Raw genomic sequence first — 24,677 nt, forward strand, 5'->3', positions numbered from 1 at the left:
TAAATGTCCGTCCTGTGAAAGGTATATCGGTTTTACCTTTTATTAAATGTTCCCGAATGCCTTAGATTCAATGTTATTTTGTCTGCACTCATTCTCTGTTTCGTAAATTCTTTTGGTGTTGCTGTACACGAAATAACAAGAAAAAACAGGAAACACTAACATTTCAAATAGTTCTTGAAATACTCGTCTTTCTAATGATAGTCTTGGTAAATTTGTCTGATTATTAATGTTTCTGGTTCGCTGTAATTTCTCCTTTTACTTACTAGATCATCATAATATCAGGAGGTGTTTTTCTATTGAATGAAATATTGATATCAATATCTATACGACTATACGAGAGAGAGAGAGAGAGAGAGAGAGAGAGAGAGAGACGAGAGGGGGGGGGGGAGAGGAAGGAGGAGAGAGAGAGAGAGAGAGAGAGAGAGAGAGAGAGAGAGAGAGGCACCAATCAGTACTGAGACCCATGAAGTTGTAATTGTGAATAACAAACTTCACTGATACTGCATAAATGTTAATTCTTGAAATCAATTAATTTTTCCATGAGTTTTGCTTTGTCTAGCAATGAGTGTTTGAACATTTCAATAACTTTGAGTGAATCGAAAAGTAGGACTTACTTTTATTGTAAAAAGCGAACCCTTTTCTCGGCGTCAAAGAAACAAGAGCAAAATACTATACAAGACTCAGTGTCTTCTGAAAGCATTTTTTAACATCTTGTATTGTATTCCAGGACGACTCCTAGCGCAAGAATGGCTTAAGTACCGATACGGCGTCTTTGAAGAGGCGGGCTGGGTCGTCAATCCGGTTCATCCGTCCCATTACAGATCCTCCGACGGGCACTGGGTGCCCAACGCCTGTGCCAACGTGCCCCTCCGACCCAATCCCTCTTGCCATCCCGACAACTCTTCGTGCCCATTCAAGATCGAAGTGGAAGACAGCGATGAACTTACGAAATCCTTCATGGCTTTTCCGGAACTGCCTTCAGTAAGACCGGTTCCTATTTACACCTGTAACGCGGGACTTATTCCCTTGTTTGGTGTGGTTATCACTTTTACATTTCAGTTTTTAACACTAAGTTCCAAACATTATTCCTTCCCTTTTCTTTTGCTTTTGCGACATTAATTTCCACAGTTTTGGTTTAAAAAGATACTACCCATAATCTTTAGCATATTTTTTTTTATTAATATTTCTGTTCTAGAAGAGTGTCATTTACGAAAATAGCTATTGTCGAAATTATGACCAATATACATGCATGCACTATACTATATACGTTAAAAATTCCATTTTCCTCAACGAGGTGACCTGGGATTAGAAAATAGACGATGCTTCATTCATTTCAAGAATGATTTATATAAATATAAATATGTTTTAACTGTTGTCATTTACATATTTATATTTAGTGATAATCATAATTAGCTCTTTTAAGTTAACACTTTGCAAGAAAAACAAATTTTAATCAGGAAGAACCATGACGTATGAAGAACTCGGCAGTTTTAACATTCTATTAAGGAACTATAACTTTCCGCCATAGCTGAAATAATAAGAGGCACATACTGGTAATATTTTGTTTTGTTTCTCTCTTGAGGATTTTTATTTTTCTCAACAACTGGAAGAGACACGCACGAGAGACAATATAAAAGAGCGTAAAACAAAAAACGGCACACTTACAGCTGTCAGAAACAACCGTGACACACGCACGCACACGCACACCTGTGGCTTGGGATTTTCATACGACGATCCGATACAGAGAACAGAGAAGGTTAATGCGGAATGAGAGCGTGACACCACGGAGATTAATTTTGCATTTGCCAGGGCTGTCTCGGGTGCTCGTCTTGATTTAGAATGCTGACTGAATGTCTGTCCGTCTGTCTGTCTGTCTGTCTGATCTCCCAACCTCTCTACTGGCGGTCAGGTGAAGGGTTTTAATTAGTATTACGGTTCCTCTCGAGTTCATTGAAATTCATAATTATATGAGCTGAAGCCACTGGGAAAAGATCATAATTATACAGACATAATGTATGAAGTTGCTTACACAGATGGGATACGTATTTCTTTACTATTATCGCTTTCCCCACCATCATTCATTCATACAGTATGCAGGTATGTTTCACCTGAGTTGAACAATGAGATCAAGGCTCACGATTCCTGGGACGAAGTTATCCCATAGACTACCGGTGAAGTCTACCCTGCTGTAAAAGGGTCGCAGCTTCTTCTTAGAGCAAGAAAATGTGCTTGCCCAGAGGCCTCTAACCTCTTCAACAGGCTTGCTGTGAAAACATGTTTTTTCTACTATACAAGGCAAAGCTTTCATTATCGTAGATTTCTTTAAATGAATACATTACTGGATGCAAAACTAAGATTAAACCTTTTATATTTTTAGCAACTTTTCATAGTGGTGATGATCACATCATGATCATTATCATAGCTCGTGGTTTCGTCTGCAAGAGAAAAAAAACTGGTTTGCAATAAAGGCTTATTTAGCAACGATCAAAATCGGAGAGATTTTAACTCCATTCTAATTCTATCTGTTCGACACTGTCAAGGAGTAAGCAAGCATTAGCAACCTCTCACGCCTACATCTTCCCCTCCCTTTACTTCTACCATAATAGCTGACGGCGTTAAAGGAACGTGAAATTGTCTTGACTATCAGGGTTATTAAGAGACGATACATTGCAGGTAACAGAATTGTGCGACGAAGGTTCCCACAACAGAGAAGCCCCAACGCGTCACAATTTCTTGTGCAACGGCAAATCCGTCTGGGAAGTAATGAGAGCGTCTCCCGATTTCCAAAATAACAGGTAAATTGGACATTACTTATTTACTCTAAGGCTCTGTGGTATTTTCAGAAGCATCAAGATGCTTAACATCTCTCTCTCTCTCTCATCGTAATTCGTAGCTAACAGGCTTTTTATCTTCACCGCTACAAATTATAGTGCCACCACTATTAATTACTCTAAATGTTATTCATAAGGTGCTAAAAAATTTTCCTTAGAGAGACAGATTAGAATAAAGAAAAAAATTATGGGTATTGGAAATATAATGATTACATTGATAAGTAGGCACCAAAAAAAAATTGCTAAAATAAAAATAAGAAAGATAACCTAACAAGCACTTTTATTTTTCTTTCATAAGATTTTTCATTTACAGGAACGTCGAAGGAGGAGTCCGTGAGAATGAGGTCTCCTTTCAGTTTGTGCGTTCACATACGCCAAGAATCGTTTTACTTGTAGATGACAGCAGTGTTATGAATACACAGGTGATTCGAATTATTCTTTATTTTCTAGTATTTATTTCTATAATTGCCAACTAAATGTAAATTAAGTACGACGTTCCTTTCAATTTCCCTACTGAAAGTAAGATTTCATCATGCATACTCCATTCCCGACGTTAACCATCTTTCGTCTCTTTGTGGCAGAATCGCTGGGACTTCATGCGCAAGGCTGTGAGAAAATTCATTACCTATGACATTCCCGATGGCTACAGCATTGGACTGGTCGTGTTCAACTCGATTCCTTCCACTAGATACCCACTGACCGTCCTCACCGACGGTTCCACTCGTGAAAAGGTTGGTTCTGCTCTTCCGAGAAATCCCTCGATAGAATACGAGCATAATCGATGCGTCACGTGCGGCGTAAGAGAGGCCATGAAGCTGATCTACGAACACGGAATCGGAGGACACATTGTGATGGTGGCCGCCGGAGGAAGCTCTCTGAGTGAAGACGAAATCTCCGAGACATCTCAGCTACTCAAGGATGCCCACGTGTCACTGCATGCCATCCTGTACCCTCTGGCGGAGAAGTATCCCTCTCCCAACGGAGGAATAGAATCGCTCGCTGCTCGCTCAGGAGGCGACACCTTCATTGTGCGTGATGAGGGCGTAGGTGAAGATTCGAAACTCAGTATGTACTACAACCTCTTGGACTCCTTTTATAACACTTTGCTCGTTGTTTGTGGCCAGTCAGTTCTTCCAGTCAAAATACATTCGGCTGAACATGCAGGAGGAAAAGTGAAAGTCTCGCAAGGAAGCTTCATAATGGACCCAACTCTAGGAACCGACACTGCCTTTTCAGTCTTCTATTATGACGTGACTCATGTGGGCAACCAGGTCCACCTGATCAATCCAAAGGGACAGGTTATTGACACAGCTAATATGCAAAAGGAGGATAACAATATCAACATGATCACTGTTCATTTGGTAGAAGTGCAAGTTACACCAGGCCTTTGGCACTACAAGGTTGAGAATCGCGCTGATTCTCATCAAGCGCTTTATGTCCAAGTTACCTCGCGCCCAAGACCAACGTCCAGAGTACCCAGCGTGAGCGTTAGAGCCTGGACCAGCAATGGCGTAGTGAATGCAAGTGACATTACTCAACCATTAGCCATCTATGCTGAAGTAAGAGCTGGTCTGATGGGAATTGAGGGGGCTAAAGTCATTGCTAGCCTTCAGAACCTTGACTACACTAGCAATGGAACCTTATACCCACCTCTGAGGGTTTTGTTAGTCGACAATGGATTTGCTGGTGAGTATTTGGAATATGGCTGTTTATCTTTAATGTTAGATATCTTTCTAAAATTGAAACGATTTCACATCTTTAGAAGTTGCCCATTAAAATTATTTTACATAAAAGAGATGTATTTTTGCTTGCTCCTTGTACTTAAGATTAAAGGTCATTTTACCTCAACTTTCTTTCTGATATACTGGACTTGCGTTTTAGAAAAAGTTTGAATATGTAGTTCCTAAAACTATGGTGGACTTTATAATTTATTTAATTTTTTTTTTCAGGACCAGACATGGCAAAAGGTGATGGTGTGTACTCCCGTTACATACCAGGCTTGGTATCAGCTAAATACACAATCAATGTGCTCGTTGAAGGAGAAATAGGTGGTCATAGATTCACTCGTCAGTCCAGACTAGGGATAGTTGATGTTACGGAAATGCCTCCCATCAAAGATAACCTTTCACCATCTCGAGTCGTAGACTTTCGAGCAGTTGTACTTCCCGACACAGTGAATCAAATCAGCTTTTCTTGGACAGCTCCTGGAGATGACTTTGACTTTGGTACTGCTGACCGTTACGTAGTTCTTTCGTCAGACAAGCAACAAGAATTGATTGACGGTGGCGGCACAATGATAGAAGGATGGCCATCGCCACTAGAATCATCTACTGTACAACAACATTCCATTGAATGGGAACATTATGAAACAGTGTATTACTTTGCAATAGTGGCAGTGGATGAAAGTGGAAATACAGCTGCGCTTAGCAATATTGTTAACATCTATATTCCTACTCCACCTACTACTACTGCTCCGCCAATGTCTTTAAGGCCAACCGCCTTCTCAGACAACACGTCAGTAGGCAAAGACAGTAACACAGCTCCAATGCTTGCCCACTTTACCATGCACAAGCTCGCTCTTATATTTGGATGTATAGGTGGTCTTATTATTGTAATCATGGCAGTTGTGTGTTATTGCGTGATTCACCATCGGCAGCACCAAAAGACATCATCTGGTAAAAATCACGATGTTCAAGATACTTACAACATTAATGTTACTGTGGCATCTAAGGGTGTTGAGTTCCCCGAAGGAAAAGATACCATGAAAGAAAACATGAAAAGGGAATACGTAAGTCCCGTTGAGTCATGGTCGGCTTCAGAGCTCCTCAGTAGCCATCATGATGAAAATATGTCAAGTCGATCTGATGACAACTCAGATCACAGCACATCAACCAAAAAGAGTTACGGAGGATCTTCGGACCCCAACGATTACCTCATTGAAGGCAGTCAGTACCCCTTCCAGCACACCAGCTATCCTCTGCATTACCGCGTTTCCAGTGATGGCTACCCAACACCCACTAAAGGATATCCAGGTGACAGCTACCCTCCTCCCTCAGAGGCACAATCATACATTAGCTCACAACCTTCAGATTCGTTCCTGTCTGTGTCATGTGATATCCTCCCTTCCTCCCATGGGCCTCCATCATACATGCCTTACCCATGCTACGATGCGTCCCTTAGATCTAACAAAGTCCCACCTCCCATTCCGCCTAAGCCTAAAGTACTGTATACCCCTGAGCCGTACAGCTACGATCGTCACTCCTTGGATCGGCACTCTGGTGTGCCTTCCTCAGCAAGTTCGGAGAAGCGAGTGCGCAATGTCACGATGGTATAAAAATGATGCAGACTACTTTTAGCAGTTGTCAAGTGTTCTTTGGCATTATTGAAACGGATAAGACAATTGTGATATTAGTGAAGTAAGAGAGACGCAAACTTTTTATCATATTCAGTCTTAAAGGCACTGACAATGCATTTTCGGAACTGAATTGTTTATCAGTTTTAGTGAAAAACGAAGCTCTAAATTATTGCTGGAAAAATACTGACATTAAGATTTCTAAAAAAAAAAAAAAAATCTACGAATCACTGCCAGTGAGAAATTTAAATGGAATAGTTAGAAAATGCTCCATATTCCTATCTCGGAATGGTTCTTGCGTGAAATCATTTTAAATCATGGCAGTGTTAAGAGGATGTGGATTCTTTGCAAAGGGAGTAAACGACGGCATCTGAGGTGGTACATAGAAGCAAATAAGCTGCAAGTTTTACCCAAAGACGTTCGTCACATGTGGTTTTTTGCCATGTAGTTACTGAGTTTGCATATGTGTTTACTGGGCTTTTAAATCTGTGGCAGATCCAAAGAGGTTAACCCATTGAAATCAATACCAATAACGCTAATAATTGTACTACTACTTTTTGTGTATAAATTTACACTTTTACAATAGTTTATTTGGTTACAAGGTCCACGGTTGTATATGTATACAGTATGTGTATACTGTACAATTGAGGGTCTTTTAACCTTAAAAAGCACAACTAGTGCTCTGTTTGCGAGGAGTTTATTGATTTTTCAAGTAATTTTAATCATTTCTAAGCCAAGGGAAAGTATAGCACCTTTAGAAATCAATTAGTAAGGCAGGAATAATTGGCCGATTTACTTCATCTCATCTTTTTGTATGTTTTACTTCGTAAATGGTCTGAGCAAGTAAACTCTTTTTGAACAGTATTTTATGTTTAAGGAACATAAATACAAAACATGTTTGTTACTTATATGAACTTGTTCTTGTATTATCACAAAGCTAGCAATTGTGTTAGAGTTCATTTGATGCTGTTCTTGGAGCAAAGAAAAAAGTAACATCAATGTGGTCAATTGACGTGAGAAGTTCTGTGTAATCTTATGATGAGGTCTATGATAATCAGATTTCTCAGTGAAATATGCAAGCCGTGCTCAAATGGAAATCCTTTTCCGAATGCATGCAAAGGAGATCCAACCTAAGTTCATCTTCAAATGAAAGTCTCCTTGCAGATTATACAATTCGAGGAGTGTGCTTAATCATAGACACAGAGGATGTCTTTGCAATTCTAGCTAGGGTACCTACCATGGGTTTTTCTTTGTTCCTCTTCCTACTCAACATTCTTCACGATTCGGCATGCCTGCTCGGCCGTGCTTTAGACTTGTTTTTGTTATGTACGTTACCCTGGGTTTAACTGCTGTGACTATTTAAAGATGAGAGGATCTTCTCTGTGATTTTTGCCGTATTGTTTATGCATGCTCATTAGAAGGAAAAATATGTCAGAAGCAAAATTTGTAATTCACTGATTGGTTCTCTCTCTCTCTCTCTCTCTCTCTCTCTCTCTCTCTCTCTCTCTCTCTCTCTCTCTCTCTCTCTCTCTCTTAGCTTCACAGGTCTCTTAAGGATCTACCACTGATTCAGCAGTGTGATGTGTGAAATCTTGATACATCCCGTGACGTGGCAAAGACAGACAATGAAGAAAATGTGGTGTCGTTGTCATGTTATGAAAACTGGTAGAGTTAGAATTCATTTAAAAATAACGAGCAGTTTAATTTCATTTACAGTTTTACACTTGCATACATGCCAGACCGATAGATAAGGAGTCGATTAAGAGGCTAAGAATAAAGGAAAACGCGGCAGTGCCTTAGTGCAGGCACAGCCGAATCTGACGTAAGTGGACACAAAGTTTCACTCTCTGCGCATCCAGTGCTTTCTGTTCAGGCACTCCTTTCACGAGTTCGGTTTCAGGTTCGGGATGGCTTTGTATCCCAAGATCCACATAGTTCTGAACTGCGCTAGTCATCCATTCTTGTACTGTACGATATTCAGTGTATGGACTAGAAGCAATTCAGTTTTCCCTAACTTTTTTTTTTTTTTTTTTTTTTTTGCTCTTTTTCTAGTCATGAATAAGTATCACTGAAATACACAGTATTGGTTCTGTTAAGAGACATAAACTTGTACAGTGTCACTCCATTGTAATATAAGATATTCTTCAATGTTATGTATTTACTTTGCAATACAACATATTGTTCGATTTTGTATATTGTTTTGTAAATAAAATGTTCATAATACTTCTGAATTTTCGAAATATATTCCTCATATCAATGCTTCATGTTAACGTCATCATTTGCTCATCCTTGTTTTAAGTATGTGTGATCCGTTTCAGCAAACTCATGCAGAAGCAGGTACGGTTTAATAACATTATATGAAAAATCTACAGTACTCTGATTTGATCATTCTCTTGTTATGGTGTTTATCATTATCAACATGGCCACCATAGTAGCTAGTCTACTATTCCATTTTAAAAGTTAAAAGGCTTCTCATGTAGAGCCTGCAATGGGTTTCCCAACAAGATAAATGTTTGCGAGCTCTAATTACATGCGACAAATTGCTATGATTCGAACTTTCTTTACATTTTTTATCAAGCGAAAGTTAACCTTAACCTTCTACTTGGAGTGCATAATGATGGAGTTTATTTCATAGTGTGAATACATGCATATGGAAATAGCCAAGAGGCAGTGACCTGACCAGCAAGTATTTCATAATAAATACTTGATCCATCATACTCTTTCCTATCAGTGCTTCTGTCATCTGTCTCCAGTACACATAACGCTGTCTTGCCAAAATAATTCTTAAAGCCACCAGTCACCTTGTCGCCCGTAATTATTCCTCTTTCCCGCTTCATTGGAGCCTTTCTTTCATCCACACAAATCTTATACGCACCCTGTCCAGTCTTTCAGTCCCATTTTCACCTCAGAGCCACGGCATGTCACTCATAGTCACTTGGGCTTCTCCTCTGTTCTCATTCAGCAAGTTTTTAAAGTCTATCACGCGATTGCGTGCTCTTCAGACAACACTCTCCATTCGTATATGTTCTTCTGAGATCCATCTGCTTTATTTGCCTAAAGAACAAATTTCCTCTCTAAATAACTGTTTTCATTTTTACCAATAAATTTTTATCGCCAATGTCACTAAGGATTAGGTACTTATGATATTGTTCCATAAAAAGTATAAATAGAAAGCTCTCAAACCATATGATTGTTGCGCCTCTGGTTTATTTATTAATGCAGTTTTCTCAGTTATTTTATTCGTGATTTTCTGCGACGTAAATTATAAATAAAACTTACTAAGCGTTCTTTGATCAATTTATTGTTATTGCGAACTTACTAGATAGGTATCTATCAAAGTCAAAATTTATTGGGGAGTCAAACACTTGCGAATTTTGACGAAAAGTTTACTGTAATAACAAAGAAGACATTAAAGTAACACGGTAAGGTTCGTGATATGGGATGAATTTTCATTCATTGGCTGTCTTCAAAATCATTGCATTTAAAGCAGGTTATCGATGATATTAGTGTTGCTTAATTTAGGGTGATAAACTTTCGGCCACTTATATCAAAGCCTAGACTAGGGATTCTCAACCTGGGGTATGCCTACCCCCAGGGGTGCGTGACAGGAATTTTGGGGGTAAGTGACAGGTTTCTTAAAATACTTCAGTTTTGAATAACTGCAAACCAGTGGCTCGAGTTACGACATTAAAGGAGGAACTGAAGGAATTTTTTGACAGAAATGAGAAAGAAAACACAAGGAATTTTGTGAACAGGTGGATAGCGAAGCTGGCTTATCTCAATGACTATTTTCTCGCACCAGTGCAGTTAACAGATCACTTCAAGGTTACTCGGCAACTATGATTGATTTTGTCGACAAGCTGCGAGCTTTTCAAACTCAGACTTTGGCAAGAAAAAGTCACAGCGGGTCGGAACGACGTTTTTGAGAATATGAGCGACAGCTTGTCAGTTCTGTGTAAAGTGTGAATGAGGTCAGAAATCTCAGCCAGAGACCCTTGGTTTCTCTCAGTCAAGAGTTGGATAAATATTTTCCTTATATCACAGACTTAGATTGCAAAATCCATCGAAATCCATTGACGATGCACCCTAGATCCCTTTCAGATTAATTACAAGAAGAATTCGTTGACTTTGTCAATGACTAAACTGTAAAAGATTATCTCGATAGTTTGTCACTGACCAGATTCTGGTCAAGAATGGCAAGTTCTTATTCTGCTTCGGCAAAGAAATGTGCACGGAACCTCCTGATGTTTCCTTCTACATACCGCTGTGAGCAGGGATTCTCAGCACTGTCCTTGATTAACAATAAGTTAACGTTCCCGTAATGCAGTCAAAGAGGACATAAGAGTGCCTCTTTAAAAGACTGTGCCGAGGATTGACTTGTTGGTAGCAAAAAAACAGGCTCAACTATTTCACTGAATTAGTCTATATTTGTATTCCAATGCAGTCTCACACACACTCACTTCCCTATGAGTAAGTAACTCGTTACTAATAACTAGTTGTAAGTCGGTGGAACACATTGCCCTCTTAATTCTGTTTTGTTTTGGCTCTCTCTCTCTCTCTCTCTCTCTCTCTCTCTCTCTCTCTCTCTCTCTCTCTCTCTCTCTCTCTCTCTCTCATGCCGAGTGACGTCAGTCACGCACACAGTAATTTCCCCCATAAGCTGTGTAGCACCACTACTTCACAGTCACAGTTATCGGAAAAATGTGCCTGATTTAGTTTCGTTTTATCATTTTTATATGCTATACACACACAGTGACTTGCCTATCACTGTTAATCATTGCAACTAGCTGTAAGGCTGCAATAATTCATTGCCACAGTGATCGAAAACAGTCCGATATGGATAGATCTATTATAGTAAATGTATTCCCGCCAGCAGCCAGTCACATAGTGTTTCCTTGTGAAGTACTAGTTCATATTAACACTACCTCATAGTGACATACTCTCATTAATTGAACATTTTGTCTGCTCTAGATATATAATACCATTTAAACTTAGTAAACTAAATAGAAACAACCATGTATTCCTTTTTACCCTTCCTGATACTGCATTGTGGGTAAGGGATACGTGACCAATACGGAAAGACTTTAAATGGTACATAAGATTAAAATGTTGAAAACCCCTGGCCTACAGACTATAGTCTATAGTCACTCTCTATTGACTTTTTAATGAAATTTAGGTAAAACTGAAGACTACCATCGTGCCTCTCTGGAAAATAGGCGCCGTGTTCAATCCTACCCCATAGGGGATGGAAGTGAAGACAAACAAAAGACGGTAAAAATCATAAACAAACAAATGACACCAACATAAACAAAACCATATATAAAAAGGTAATTAATTGTCTGTCGGCGACTAGCGGGAATCAGACTGCAGTATTAGTCTTCAGTTTTACCGAAATTTGTTTGAAAGACGGGTCTTCTTCCGAAATATTAATAATACGAATCTCATCAGTAATAGCATCTTGAGTAGTTGTGTACCTTAATAATATTGTATAGTTTACCCATTATCTGTATATAGAAAATGAGATTTGTGTACAAAGAGAAAACGTATCTTCTGGCTAGACTAAGGTAGAGAACGACCATAATCTTCCACGCAAAAAATGCTTTCTTGAGCGATTCGTTGAAACGAGTGCGAAACAGATTCAATAAAATATCAAATTTGAATATATTCATGAACATTTACATTATTTAGAAGTTCTTTCCATAGCTCGTTAGTTGTCTGTAAAATTCAGTATAGTAAAGCTTGCTGTACCAGAAATTAAGTTTTAATGGGGCACAACATCCCTCCAGTCTTGATCTTTATAAATAGGTTATTATAAGTAATTAAGAATATATTTTAAAAGAAAACATGTATAATACATAGCTATAAAACACAGAATACTCCTCAGAGCACTCTCCTTTTGTTCACTATATCTTTACGGTTTTAAAAGGTACTGTGGGAAATTTGTTTCACTCAGTGGGAAGATTGAAAGAATATGCTCTACAAAATTACGAAGGTAATTCCTTCCACTGAGTGTTCTCTAGTAATATAGTAAATTGTATAAAACGGGCTGGTAAGCACACAATTCTTCCGTGAGCCTAACGTGTTTTCAGACTTGTGCCAGAAAATACAAAGGATTAATAATTGCTTTGTAAGTTTAAGTAGGCTAGTTAAATTCAGGTACGAGTAATCTAGGTAAATGCAATTAATCTAATGAGGACTATGAATAAATTAAACCAAGGCCATAAAATTCCTAGGGCAGTTCAGTTTGGTCCCAGAATTCAATTAAGTTTCGACCCGGTTAAAGTAAAATTAGAGTAAACTAATCCCAAATAGTAATGCTAAGTAAACAGAAAGACCTAATTTTGACTAAATTGTCTACTACGCCCATGTAATTATATAAACCCCTGTAAAATTGTTCAATCTGAGTCTATGCTTAATTAATTCTCACAAACTCCAATATTACAATAGCCTAACTAAGTAAAAGGGCTCAAAATTTAGTTAAGGTAAAGAAAACAGTGCATTAAGTCTTAAATAAGTAAGTTAAGTTAAATAAGTAAGTTAAACGTTAAAAGACGAAACCGCTTCCTAACGAATGACCGTTGGCTCAAATCAGCCGTACAATAATGGCGGTCTAGCCTTTGTGGAAAATTGGTATGTTGACCTACCTTTAAGTTAACCCAGGTTGGACCCACACCTCTTAATTCACTCCTAAACTAAAAAAAAACAAATCCTATATATTTAATCAGCAAACCCAGCGACCTCTAATTATATTCGTGGAAATAAATTGGTACGTTGATAAGAAATGTTATTTTACTTAGCGAATTTTCCGACGACAGATCAGTGTATATGGCCGTTTTAAATTTTGGTTGCAGATAAGGATTCAGATAGGATATGGGTTAGGATAGGTACAAACAGGAAAGGAGATCATACAAACCAATTATCTTGAGGGTTATTAATTTCTAAAACCCTACACTACGTAAATTAAACTCGAGACGAAGTTTACGAAACAAGTTCGTCCGTCTCCGGTGCTGTCTGTTTGAACAAGGCCCCAAAAACCCGTGCTCGACCTCTCGCTACCCCCCGAAAAAGCCTGTCAGGTCAATGGTTCTTATCACTCCCTAAATCAATTAAATAATTTTTTAACTAATTTGAAGGGACAGTTAAATCTATTTATTCAATCTATCTATCAAATAATTTAAATGCTAAGTAAAATTAATCAGATTATTCAAAATATAATATTAATTTTTCTGCAGAGCTTATACTAAAGGAAATGGGGTATAGTTATTTTGTAGCTCTTAGCAGTGACTTTGTTAAAGGTTAGAAAATGTATATGTACAAATAAATTTACAACATCCTCCCGGGGGGAGATAACACAAACCACACAGTTTTGTGTTAGGTTAAACAGCTTCATCATTAATCAACTGCTGTAAGAATCGCCTCGAGTTGGTGGCGGCTCATCTCTTCGGTCTATCTTCTTCTGCTTGATAGCCTTCAGAATTTTGACTGTCTCCTAAATTTTGCTCTGCAGCATCTACAGTATACACATCCTCTGTCTTAGAGACCTCCAGCGGGTAAAGTTTGTCAACTGACCTAGTTGTCTCTCCATTGCCGGTCTGTAGCTTCACAACTCTGACCAGTCCATTAGAGTTTGACATAAGCTGAATGACCCTTGCCAATTTCCACATGCAACGAGGGGTGTCCTTATATCTTAGTTTGGAACGGTTGGGTTGGATCCCCGTTGAAATGGTGTCTATCTCTTAGGGGCTGCAAGTATTCCTTCTCCCACTGTTCTTGGAATGCATGTATTACCTGAGATACACACTTGAATCTCTCATTACATTGTTTGTGGTCAAGCTCAAAATCTGGGTCATTCAGATTGTCCCGGTCTATGGTAGTGGGTAACGAGTTTAACCAGTAGCCATACAACAGGTGGGAAGGGGTAAGGGCATCGATGGTATCTGGAGATGTAGCATCCACATATGTAAGAGGTCTATTGTTAATACGACGCTCTATCTCAGTGACAATGGTATTCAGTTCGTCAGAATTAATCCTCTTCTTGAATATAACTTTCTTTAGAGCTGATTTGACACTGCCAACCATCCTCTCATAGAAGCCTCCTTGATGGGATGCGCTAGGGGTGATGAATTTCCATTTACAATTTTCCCAAGTCAGTGTGGACTGAATCAAGGAAACGCCAGTTTTGAAGTTAGTGGCGTTGTCAGAAATCATTCCACGAGGGCAAGATCTTCATGCAGTGAATCGCCTGAAGGAATTGAGAAAAGCAGTGCTGGTTAAGTCTTTTACCACTTCCAGGTGACAAGCTCAAGTGAACACGACTATGTAAACCTTGTCCATTTCTTTAGTGGCTGGATTGCAGATAAGAATTTGTCCAGTCAAATCTACTCTGGTCACCTCAAATGGCCGGAAACTGTTCACTCTGCAAGCTGGTAGAGGTGGCGGAGGAGGCCTGCGCAAGGCAGGTCCTTCCAGACGGTTACATAGGTGACACTTCATTTTCATCTTCTTGACACACTGGCTCAGTCTTGGTATCCAGTATTCTTCTCTCACCTTGCAAATTGTGTCTTGAACACCTGCATGAAGAACCATTTTATGTGCTTGAGTGACTATAAGTCCAGTCAAAGAAGAATTTGGAGGTAAAAGCTGAGGAAATTTACTGCTATATGGAAGGTGGTCCGTATTTTGTAGTCTCCCAGTGCATCTCAAAAGTCCACTCTCATCCAGGAACAAGCCTAGGCATTTAACTCTGGTTGGAATTTTGTGGGAATTCTTGTTGAGGTATGACATCTCCTCTGAGAAGTACTGACTCTGTGTGAAGCCAATAAGAATTCGTAATGCTTCTGAGTTTTGTACTTCGACATTTTCCGAGTTTACAGGTCCCGAGTTCTTAGTTTTACGATTCTCAATTGTATGCTTAACGATCCTAGTGAACTTAATTACTAATTTAGTGGCATTTATAAGTTTAGGAAGGGAAGCGAACTTACGAATATCTATGGGACAAGTAGCTTCTTCACTGACAACTGTAGTTAAAACTTCTTCAGGTGTTTCAGGTGGGTGGCATGTAGATACTTCTGTCTGCTCTGGCCACATCTCTGGGTTCGGGAGCCAACTTGGGCCATGGAACCAAATTTGACTTTTCTTAAACTGCCGCATGGAAATTCCTCTAGAGACAAGGTCTGCTGGGTTTTTTCACCAGGTACATAGAGGTACCTCACTTCAGTGACCTGACTTATCTCATTCACCCTGTTGCGGACATAGACGTTTTTAGATTTGTTGTTCTGAATCCAGTGTAGGGCAACTTTACTGTCAGACCATATGACAGTGTCAGTAATCTTGACACCATCAGTAGTGAAAACGGTTCTGAGGTAGTCAGCTGTTTTGACAACACTATAGTTGGCAGTTAGCTCAAGTTGTGGTATGCTCTTCTTTTTGAGAGGGGCGACTCTTGCTTTGGAGAAAGCCAGGTTTGCACCTTCGTGTTGGTCCATCAAATAGGCTGCAGCCCCATAGGCCCTTTCACTAGCATCACAGAATATGTGAAGAGAGTAGTTAGTTCCTCTGTTGGGTGTGAAGCATGGAAATTCCTGGTAAGATATGTACTCAAGGTCTTTCTTGATCTTCGACCTCTCTTCTTGAAGTTCTGGTGGCAAAACATCATCCCACCTTTTAGATAGTTTCCAGACCTTTTGCATGAGAACTTTGGCTCGTATAATTATGGGAGCAAACAATCCTAGTGGGTCAAATACTTTTGAAAGGTTGCTCAAAAGTAGCCGTTTGGTAAGTGGTCAGTCTTGTAGTTCCAATGAAGTCCTAGAACTTTGACAAGATCTGAGCCTTCTGTTGTTCCATCACCTTCTTGTGTTACCATTTCGTTGAAGGTTGGATCATTGCTGATCCATTCTCTTAAAGGCATTCCGGCATCTGACAGAACTTCGTTTGCAACCTTGTAAAGGCTGTAGATGCTGACTGTTGCAGGTAAGGAACCAATTAAGTTGTCCACATAAATTTGGTCATGAGGAAACTAACTTCAGGTGAAGTGGGGTAGGTTTCAAAGTGATGTTGCAAGGTCAACTGGAGTAGAAAAGGCGAGCAGGTGGCTCCAAAGAGAACTGATCTAAACCTATAGGCTTGAAGGTCCTTTTCATTGTTAAGATCTTTTAGCCAGATGAAACGTGTATAATCACGATCTCTAGGTTGGAGACCTACCCGTAAGAAGGCTTTGCTGATGTCTGCCGATATCGCAAATGGGTCGAGACGGAATTTCAAAAACAAGTCGGTTAGATGACTAGGGGCCTGCTTGTCCATCCGGGCACATGCATTAAATACAATACGAATGGGCGTTGTAGTTGAATCCTTAATCACTGGAAAATGGGGTAAATAATGGACATTTGTCAACTTGTGGTCTTCTTCTGCCACTGTTTCAGTAAAGCTGAGAGACAGTTGTTCTTTGATGATCTGGTCATGAATTTCCAGATATTTATTAGTTTGTTTCAGCTTGTGAATTGTGCTGTTCAATCTTTTCCTTGAGAGTGCTAAGTTGGTAGGGAGTTGTTTCTTAATGAGTTCCCAGGGGAGAGATACCTCATATCGTCCTTCAACCATATTGATGGAATTCTTGAATTCTTCCAGTACAAATGTATCCTCAGATGACATATCTTTATCAACAATTCCGACTGATTCTAGGAGCCACAAGCTGTTGGATGGGGTCTTCAGCAAATTTGCTATCGGACATCTCAAGTGATATCTCTAGAGCAGCTTTGGAAGGTTCATCAACTGCTAGTCTCATTACATTACAGAATGAGTGCTGATAGGGGTGTCATTACTAGGCAGTTTACCAACGACCAGATGTCCTAAGGAGGACTCAATCAGGTTCACTCCATTTGCTTGTGGAGAATGGATAAAGTCAAAGTAGTGATCTATGCCAACAAGCAGTTTCATCTGGTCAATCTGACTACTTGACAAGTTAGGGTCAGCCAGGGTGACATTCCTGCTCTTCAGTTCAGAGACTATCTTACAGAGTCCACGAGGCCTAGCGCTCTGAGGCAGTTTAGGTACGACAATAGCCTTTAAAGTTACAAGGCTGTCATCGTTTACCCTGACAGGTACAGTGACCATTCTATATTCTCTAGGTTCTTTGGTATCCCAGAACCCACTGATGCTCAGTTGGACAGGATTGTCTCATTTAAGTTTACACTCTTCCACTGCCTCTTGTGTGATTAAGGTGCGTTGTGCCCCAGAATCAAACAGTGATCTAAGTTCCTTGGTGTTGCCTGAGGGCGGACACACCATTTTCATTAAGACAGTAGGGAGAATTCCACTTGTTTGTGACTTTAAGTCTTTGTCACTGTCATTGTCTCCACAATAGTTCACAGCAGAGACTTCAGTTGAGGAATCAGGGCACAATGCTGAATGGTGATGTCCAGTTTTACATGACAGACATTTGTGGAACTTTACAAGACAATCGGTTGTCTTATGATTAGGTGAAGTGCATTTCACGCAACGATTTTGTGTGGTAAGTCTTGAAATGCACTCTTGAGTGGTCTTATAATTGTCACACTGGTAGGCTTTATGTTCTGGTCTATCACAGAATACACAACTTTTAGTTCTAGCTGTCTTATTAGGCTGACCCGGAGTGACAGAAATACTCAGATTTGTTTCATCATGTTTCTTGGGGGTGTAAGAACTAACCTGAGTTTTGGTCTGATTACCTGGTCTATTAGAACTTTGGTTAGGCTTGGGTTTTCTATGGAAGTAATCCTTATTCTTATCCCTGGGTTCAAAATCCAAAGAGGACAAGGTCAGGATTATCTTTCCTAACCCCTCTCTAATATCTAGGAGTGAGGGGTAGTCCCGTCCACACTTGTTTTGGATTTGTTCTTTCACCTTGCCTAGTAGTTTTTGGAAAACTAAAGGACCAAGTATCCAGGTACAGTGATCCGAATTAGGTTTGTTTCTTTCTATGCCTCTAACATATTGTTCAAGTTTAGCCCGGAAGCCACGTAGTAAATCCAAATCTGCAGAAGGCTTATGCAGGCCTGCTACTTGATCAGCATAAGTTTTCTTCAACATGTCAATGGCGTCTAAATAGTTTTCATTTGTGACAAGGATATTTTTAATCAGAGCTTGAGCTTTACCCTTCAAACATCCCTTCAGGTAATTAAATTTGTCAACAGCTCTCCAGTCTGGACGAGAGTGAACGTTAGACTCAAAAACATCCCAAAAAGGGGGCCATTCTCCATCGATCCCTTCAAATTCTGGTAGTGATAAAGACGGCAACTTAACCCTTTCATGTCCAACTGACGTAATAGTACGTAAAAACACTCTATCCCCTATCTATCCAACTGACGATGCGATACGTAAAATTTACCTAAATTTTTCGTGTGTGTGGTAGGGGCATTTTTTTTGTATTTTCAGACAAGTAGCGATTTCCATCGGCTAGATCACACCTTGGACCATGTATCTAGGGTATCAATATGCCAGCAAAGTAGTTTCAGTACTGCGCATGCTCAAATCCCTGTACTGCGCTGTTTCTTACCCTCTTTTCTATCAATTTTTTCACCGGCTGGACTTATTCGTTTTCCATTGATTTATATGTCGATATTTAGAGAATTTCATTGTCTTTCTCATAAAAAATAATTCATTTGCCTGACTTAAATAGTTTTATGGGTTACGAACGAAAATATAAAAATAAGTAAAGATTTTTTTGTTTTTTGTTAAATAACTCATTTTTTCGTATTTAGAGGGGTGGAACTCTTATTCTGACTATTCCACCATAAAATACTAACATTTAGAAAAAAAGGACAGAAAATTAACGTTGTTGGCATAAAATTTATATTTTCGCTGAATTTTCTATATAATTATTTTTTCGCACTGTCAAGCGCTCCCAGATACCTCGGATATCTGGGGACACAGTGCTCAAAACTAAGCGGATATGAAAGAGTTAACCTTATGCAATGGCCTAAACTCTGTTGCAATACTCTCGGGTTTGGCTTCCATGCAAATGATTTTTAGTTTCTCCAAAACTCCAGTGCTTTGCATGATGACTTGGTTGACATGACGCCGCTTTGCAGTGAGCTGTGTTCTATCAGGGTCTTGCTCAGAGAACCCTTCTTCTCCAAGTTGAAGTAAGTACTTAAAGTTGAGTTCTTCATAATTCTTTATTTGAGACTCTAGCCTAAGACGATATGCCTCCAAGGTTGAGGGCTCAACATCACTTGCCCTTTGAATTATGTCAGCAGCACTTGTGTATAGATCCTTGCAGGTTTCCTCATAAAGTTAGAGGGAATATGCTAATTGTGTCGCGGACCTTTTTGAGTTTAAAAGGTAACAAAGCAAAAAAAAAATCCCAGGACAACAACACAGGCCTTAAAACATCCCGCTGAGGATGCCAATCTTCCTTTGCGGGAAACTTGTTTCACTCAGTGGGAAGATTGAAAGAATATACTCCACAAAATTACTAGGGTAATTCCTTCCACTGAGTGTTCTCTAGTAATATAGTAAATTGTATAAAACGGGCTGGTAAGCACACAATTCTTCCGTGCACGTGTTTTCAGACTTGTGCCAGAAAATACAAAGGATTAATAATTGCTTTGTAAGTTTAAGTAGGCTAGTTAAATTCAGGTACGAGTAATCTAAGTAAATGCAATTAATCTAAAAAGGACTATGAATAAATTAAACCAAGGCCATAAAATTCCCAGGGCAGTTCAGTTTGGTCCCAGAATTCAATTAAGTTTCGACCCGGTTAAAGTAAAATTAGAGTAAACTAGTCCCAAATAGTAATGCTAAGTAAACAGACAGACCTAATTTTGACTAAATTGTCTACTACGCCCATGTAATTAAATAAACCCCTGTAAAATTGTTCAATCTGAGTCTATGCTTAATCAATTCTCACAAACTCCAATATTACAATAGCCTAACCACGTAAAAGGGCTCAAAATTTAGTTAAGGTAAAGAAAACAGTGCATTAAGTCTTAAATAAGTAAGTTAAGTTAAATAAGTAAGTTAAACGTTAAAAGACGAAACCGCTTCCTAACGAATGACCGTTGGCTCAAATCAGCCGTACAATAATGGCGGTCTAGCCTTTGTGGAAAATTGGTATGTTGACCTACCTTTAAGTTAACTCAGTTTGGACCCACACCTCTTAATTAACTCCTAAACTAAAAAAAAACAAATCCTATATATTTAATCAGCAAACCCAGCGACCTCTAATTATATTCGTGGAAATAAATTGGTACGTTAATAAGAAATGTTATTTTACTTAGCGAATTTTCCGACGACAGATCAGTGTATATGGCCGTTTTAAATTTTGGTTGCAGATAAGGATTCAGATAGGATATGGGTTAGGATAGGTACAAACAGGAAAGGAGATCATACAAACCAATTATCTTGAGGGTTATTAATTTCTAAAACCCTACACTATGTAAATTAAACTCGAGACGAAGTTTACGAAACAAGTTCGTCCGTCTCCGGTGCTGTCTGTTTGAACAAGGCCCCAAAAACCCGTGCTCGACCTCTCGCTACCCCCCCGAAAAAGCTTTTGCAGGCAATACTAGAAGCCAGAGTCCCTGCCAGGATATTGGGTTCATTAACAACAAATATCGACATCGATCGTAGGTCATTCGCCCTATACTAATCGTTAACAACGAATCAGAATTCGTGCAGCTCTTATATGCTGCATTTACCAGATTTGACATTACCCTTAATTTTTTATGCAATCTCCGTTTATATACAGAAAGGAGTTTTGTCGTGCAATAATAAAAGGATCGCACAACACTTATCAGTTTCTCATAATTACCTCTTCCCCACAGGATAAACTGACAAAATGAACAGGAAATTTTTTTTTTCTTTTACAAAATAAAAGCACAAAGGTACACACCCTTGTTACAGTAAAATAGAATTAACAGAATTAACCCAAGTGCATGCTTGCTATAGCCTACAAAAATTTTCCCAGTGAAATGTTACATATTCAAGAGCTCAAAACATGAGGAATATAGATTTTAAGTTAACCAAACCAAATTTGTACCTGACTAAGAATAGTATAGCCTTCAAAAAAAAAAAAAAAAAAAAACACACACACACACATTTGGAATAATATTCTCCCCTGTAAAGTAGAATTCACCTAATAATACATTAGCAAATGAGGATGAGTATATTTTGCATAAATAGACATGAATTTTTACGAGCTGAAATAAAAGCTTTTTTAATCCTGATAGGGTAGTGAAGTAGCAGTGACCACATCTCTCCTAAGCAGGTGAGGATTTGAGTCCCAGCTGGTGAGGAGAATGTCTTCATTTATTGTATTTTCCTAATTCAAGACTTTCAGTGGAAAACGCATCCGAGGACAGGAGCTCGAGAAGCTAGCAGATTGCTGTAAACATTGCAATACATGTACATAGTGAATGTGACAAGCAGAGCCGTACAGTTCAACATAAAAAGTAAAAAATCGCAACACCATACTCCCAGGATGGGTTTATTTCCGTTAGAATAAAAGTATGCCTAAATCCAATATGTATGTGTACAAATCATCTCCGAAAGATGCAGTACGGAACCAACTACCTGACTTCTTAATTAAGGGTCGATTCACGCTTTACTGTTCGTTTGCGATCCAGCAAAACACCCAGTCTGAGAACAGCTACTGGATCTAAAACTTAGTTTCTTATGATACATGCAATGATCCAAGGCAGATACCAAATCGAAATATTCTCTCAGCATAATAGACTTGCTCTTAGTATTCTAAGAGCTATGATTGACATTTCACTGATTAACCAGATCAGATGCCCAAGACGAGACTGATATACCAGAGGTAGCTATATCTCTTTAACCTGGGCATACAGACTTGTAAATGATGAAACAAAATAATTACCGCGCTGTTATAAGAAATACACCTATTGGATATCTGACATCGAATATATAAGAACTAGGAGTCAAATTTCGGGATAAAGAATTATAGTGTTTCTAATGACTTTATGGTGGGTCATGTTATTTGAATTCATTCCTGTGGTGAATGACTTGTTCATCAATTTGTGTCAATTCTGAAGCAGAAATAATTTACGAAAAAATGTGTGCACTGTTTTTTATGACGTAATCCTACCGCCCCAAATACGTTTTCCCGCCCTTGTTGGTAGGCAAGGTTCCACGTATTTGCTTTAGAGGCAAGAACGTGATGGTTTTCATGTGATTTTTGTATCTTATTTCCAAGTCACTCTAGTTCCTCGTGGAACGCTCTTCTGTGTGTTATAGTAAATTAATTTCTATATATAAGAAAAGGATATGCCCTTTTTTAAATCAAAATCCTAACATAACTGACTAATCAGCGCGGGGATAAAAAGACCCCGCAGCCCGCAGGCCATAATCACCCTCTTTCATTAGCCTCTAGTCATCCAATTACCATCAATCCAGCAGAGAAGGCTCCAGGGTTAACTTGTTCAGTTCCACGCGGAAGGGAGTTGCGAGAGGCTTGAGTGACTTCGGTGACCATGAAAATTTATAGTAAGTAATCATTTCATATCTTTGCCATCATTGGCTTTAATGATTTGTTAATTTTTTGCAATTAAGCCATGTTGTATCGGGATCATGTACCTGTGATTATTGAAGTGGAATTTTGTGCTCCTTTCTTGGATTCTCGTGGTCGTGGGGTCACATTGTGTCTTCGGTACAGTAAAGTGTAACCTAACCTCATTTTTGGTCAGTCACCTTGTAAATTTGTAAATATGGTATAAGAGAATTATTTTTTGTAATAAAATCATCAAAATTCAGTGTATTTCCATTGAGCTGTCCTTTTGTAAGGGCTGGGACTTTTCCCTTCAGGTAGGACTACCCCCCTCACAATACCGAGGTTGAATTAGTGCACGGTCATCAAAGTATTCGTGACATTTTTGGTCCTTCGAACCTAGATAGTCTTAAAGAACCAAACCCCGAGCAACGGCAGCTCGAGTATAGTATTTAACATATTGTGACGTTTATAGATCGTTCGTCTACCCCGCAATTAATTAATTAATTCAATTTGGAAAACGGCAGCCATTTCTTTAGAATATCAGCTGATTTTTAGTAAACGCGGGAAACCCAAAACCCGCCAGCTAGAGATAGGAAGTTCCCCAGTTGGGGGAAAAGAGTCTTTTATCAGCTGTAGGGACGTATCTCAAAAGGGAAGGGTGTAGGCAGATTAGTACTTCTTAGACCTATACCTTAAGCTCTCTTTCCTGTGACCCCTCTGCTGGCTGTATGCTTGTTTTCCAGGATTTGCCTTGATCATGGGGGGTTAAGCTGACCTCCAACCCCCAAGCAACCCAACTGAATTCTGTCTCAGTCAGCTGCGAGACGTGATCTCGAACAGAGGTCAAATTACCTGCCTTCCTGTTAGGCCTACCCAGGGTGTGAGTGGCACGCCGATGACCCAGGCCTCAGACAAAGGGAAGAGCCACATTTTCTACAAAGAGCCACTGAACGCGACATCCAGGTACGTCTTGTGGAACAGCATATTGCCAGTCTCTCCCTTATCACCTATTATAATTTTGATCCTCATTCTCCCAATTCAATTTCCAGCAACAAAAGGCATTCATCCTTTTGTTCCCTCTCACTGCCTCATGGCCGCATGCTTCCCCTTGTGTGATCGTCCCAGACCAATGGAGTCATTGCATACTTCAGTGAAACCTTAAAAGTTCCTTCTCCCCAGTATTAGAGAATTAATCAGCCTTAATCAAAGCAAGAAGTCATTTTTCCTTTTATCTCGTTTAATCTGGGATTCTTTTCCAGATTCCATGAGTCACGTGCCGTCTCTCTGCCCGCAAGTGTGCATTACCCCAAGTGTATGAAAACCAGCTATAACAGCTCAATGGAGCCATCATTTACCTTTTCTCCAGCCCAGCACGGGCCTTTTAGGAAATAAATAGTTGTTAAGTAACGAGCTGAGTTTTCTGGCGACCTTCCCTCTAAAGAAATTAATAATAACTTTCAGCTTACGGTAAGTTAAAGCAATCCTTTCTTGGATCTCGTGGTCGTGGGGTCACATTGTGTCTTCGGTACAGTAAAGTGTAACCTAACCTCATTTTTGGTCAGTCACCTTGTAAATTTGTAAATATGGTATAAGAGAATTATTTTTTGTAATAAAATCATCAAAATTCAGTGTATTTCCATTGAGCTGTCCTTTTGTAAGGGCTGGGACTTTTCCCTTCAGGTAGGACTAACCCCCTCACAATACCGAGGTTGAATTAGTGCACTGTCATCAAAGTATTCGTGACATTTTTGGTCCTTCGAACCTAGATAGTCTTAAAGAACCATACACCGAGCAACGGCAGCTCGAGTATAGTATTTAACATATTGATACTTGGTCACTCGCAACTGCCCTCCAACCTTCCATGAAACAAGGGGAGTGGAAGTCATATCAAAAGTTACAGTAGGCTAGGTGTTCTGCAACAGAGCCTAGTTCGTTTGTCGCTCATGTTAGGAACTATTTAGAAGCAAGGGCCTGTGCCATTGCAAGGCATATTTCATTGAATTAT

The 24,677-nt window shown here is 39.3% G+C and overlaps 2 protein-coding genes across 2 annotated transcripts in view; one reads left to right on the top strand and one right to left on the bottom strand.

Moving 5' to 3' along the window:
* Positions 1 to 8,406, top strand: part of LOC135201677 (calcium-activated chloride channel regulator 1-like) — a 63,670-nt gene extending 55,264 nt beyond the window's left edge. The window contains exons 4-8 of the mRNA XM_064230801.1: positions 728 to 981; positions 2,674 to 2,795; positions 3,145 to 3,253; positions 3,413 to 4,517; positions 4,781 to 8,406. Coding sequence (XP_064086871.1) covers positions 728 to 981; positions 2,674 to 2,795; positions 3,145 to 3,253; positions 3,413 to 4,517; positions 4,781 to 6,165 — 2,975 coding nt within the window. The 3' untranslated portion in view covers positions 6,166 to 8,406. The remainder of the gene's footprint in view (positions 1 to 727; positions 982 to 2,673; positions 2,796 to 3,144; positions 3,254 to 3,412; positions 4,518 to 4,780) is intronic.
* A 7,761-nt stretch (positions 8,407 to 16,167) lies between these two features.
* Positions 16,168 to 16,833, bottom strand: LOC135201160 (uncharacterized). The gene has a single exon (XM_064230037.1). It carries the CDS (start codon positions 16,831 to 16,833, stop codon positions 16,168 to 16,170), a length of 666 nt encoding a protein of 221 aa, XP_064086107.1.
* Between the last annotated feature and the right edge of the window lie 7,844 nt (positions 16,834 to 24,677).

The sequence above is a fragment of the Macrobrachium nipponense genome, chromosome 28 (assembly GCF_015104395.2).
Source record: "Macrobrachium nipponense isolate FS-2020 chromosome 28, ASM1510439v2, whole genome shotgun sequence".
Taxonomy (NCBI): Eukaryota; Metazoa; Arthropoda; class Malacostraca; order Decapoda; family Palaemonidae; genus Macrobrachium; species Macrobrachium nipponense.

Excerpts from the sequence above, each read along its gene's own strand:
- LOC135201160 (XM_064230037.1), bottom strand. The coding sequence starts at position 16,833 with ATGTCATCTGAGGATACATTTGTACTGGAAGAATTCAAGAATTCCATC.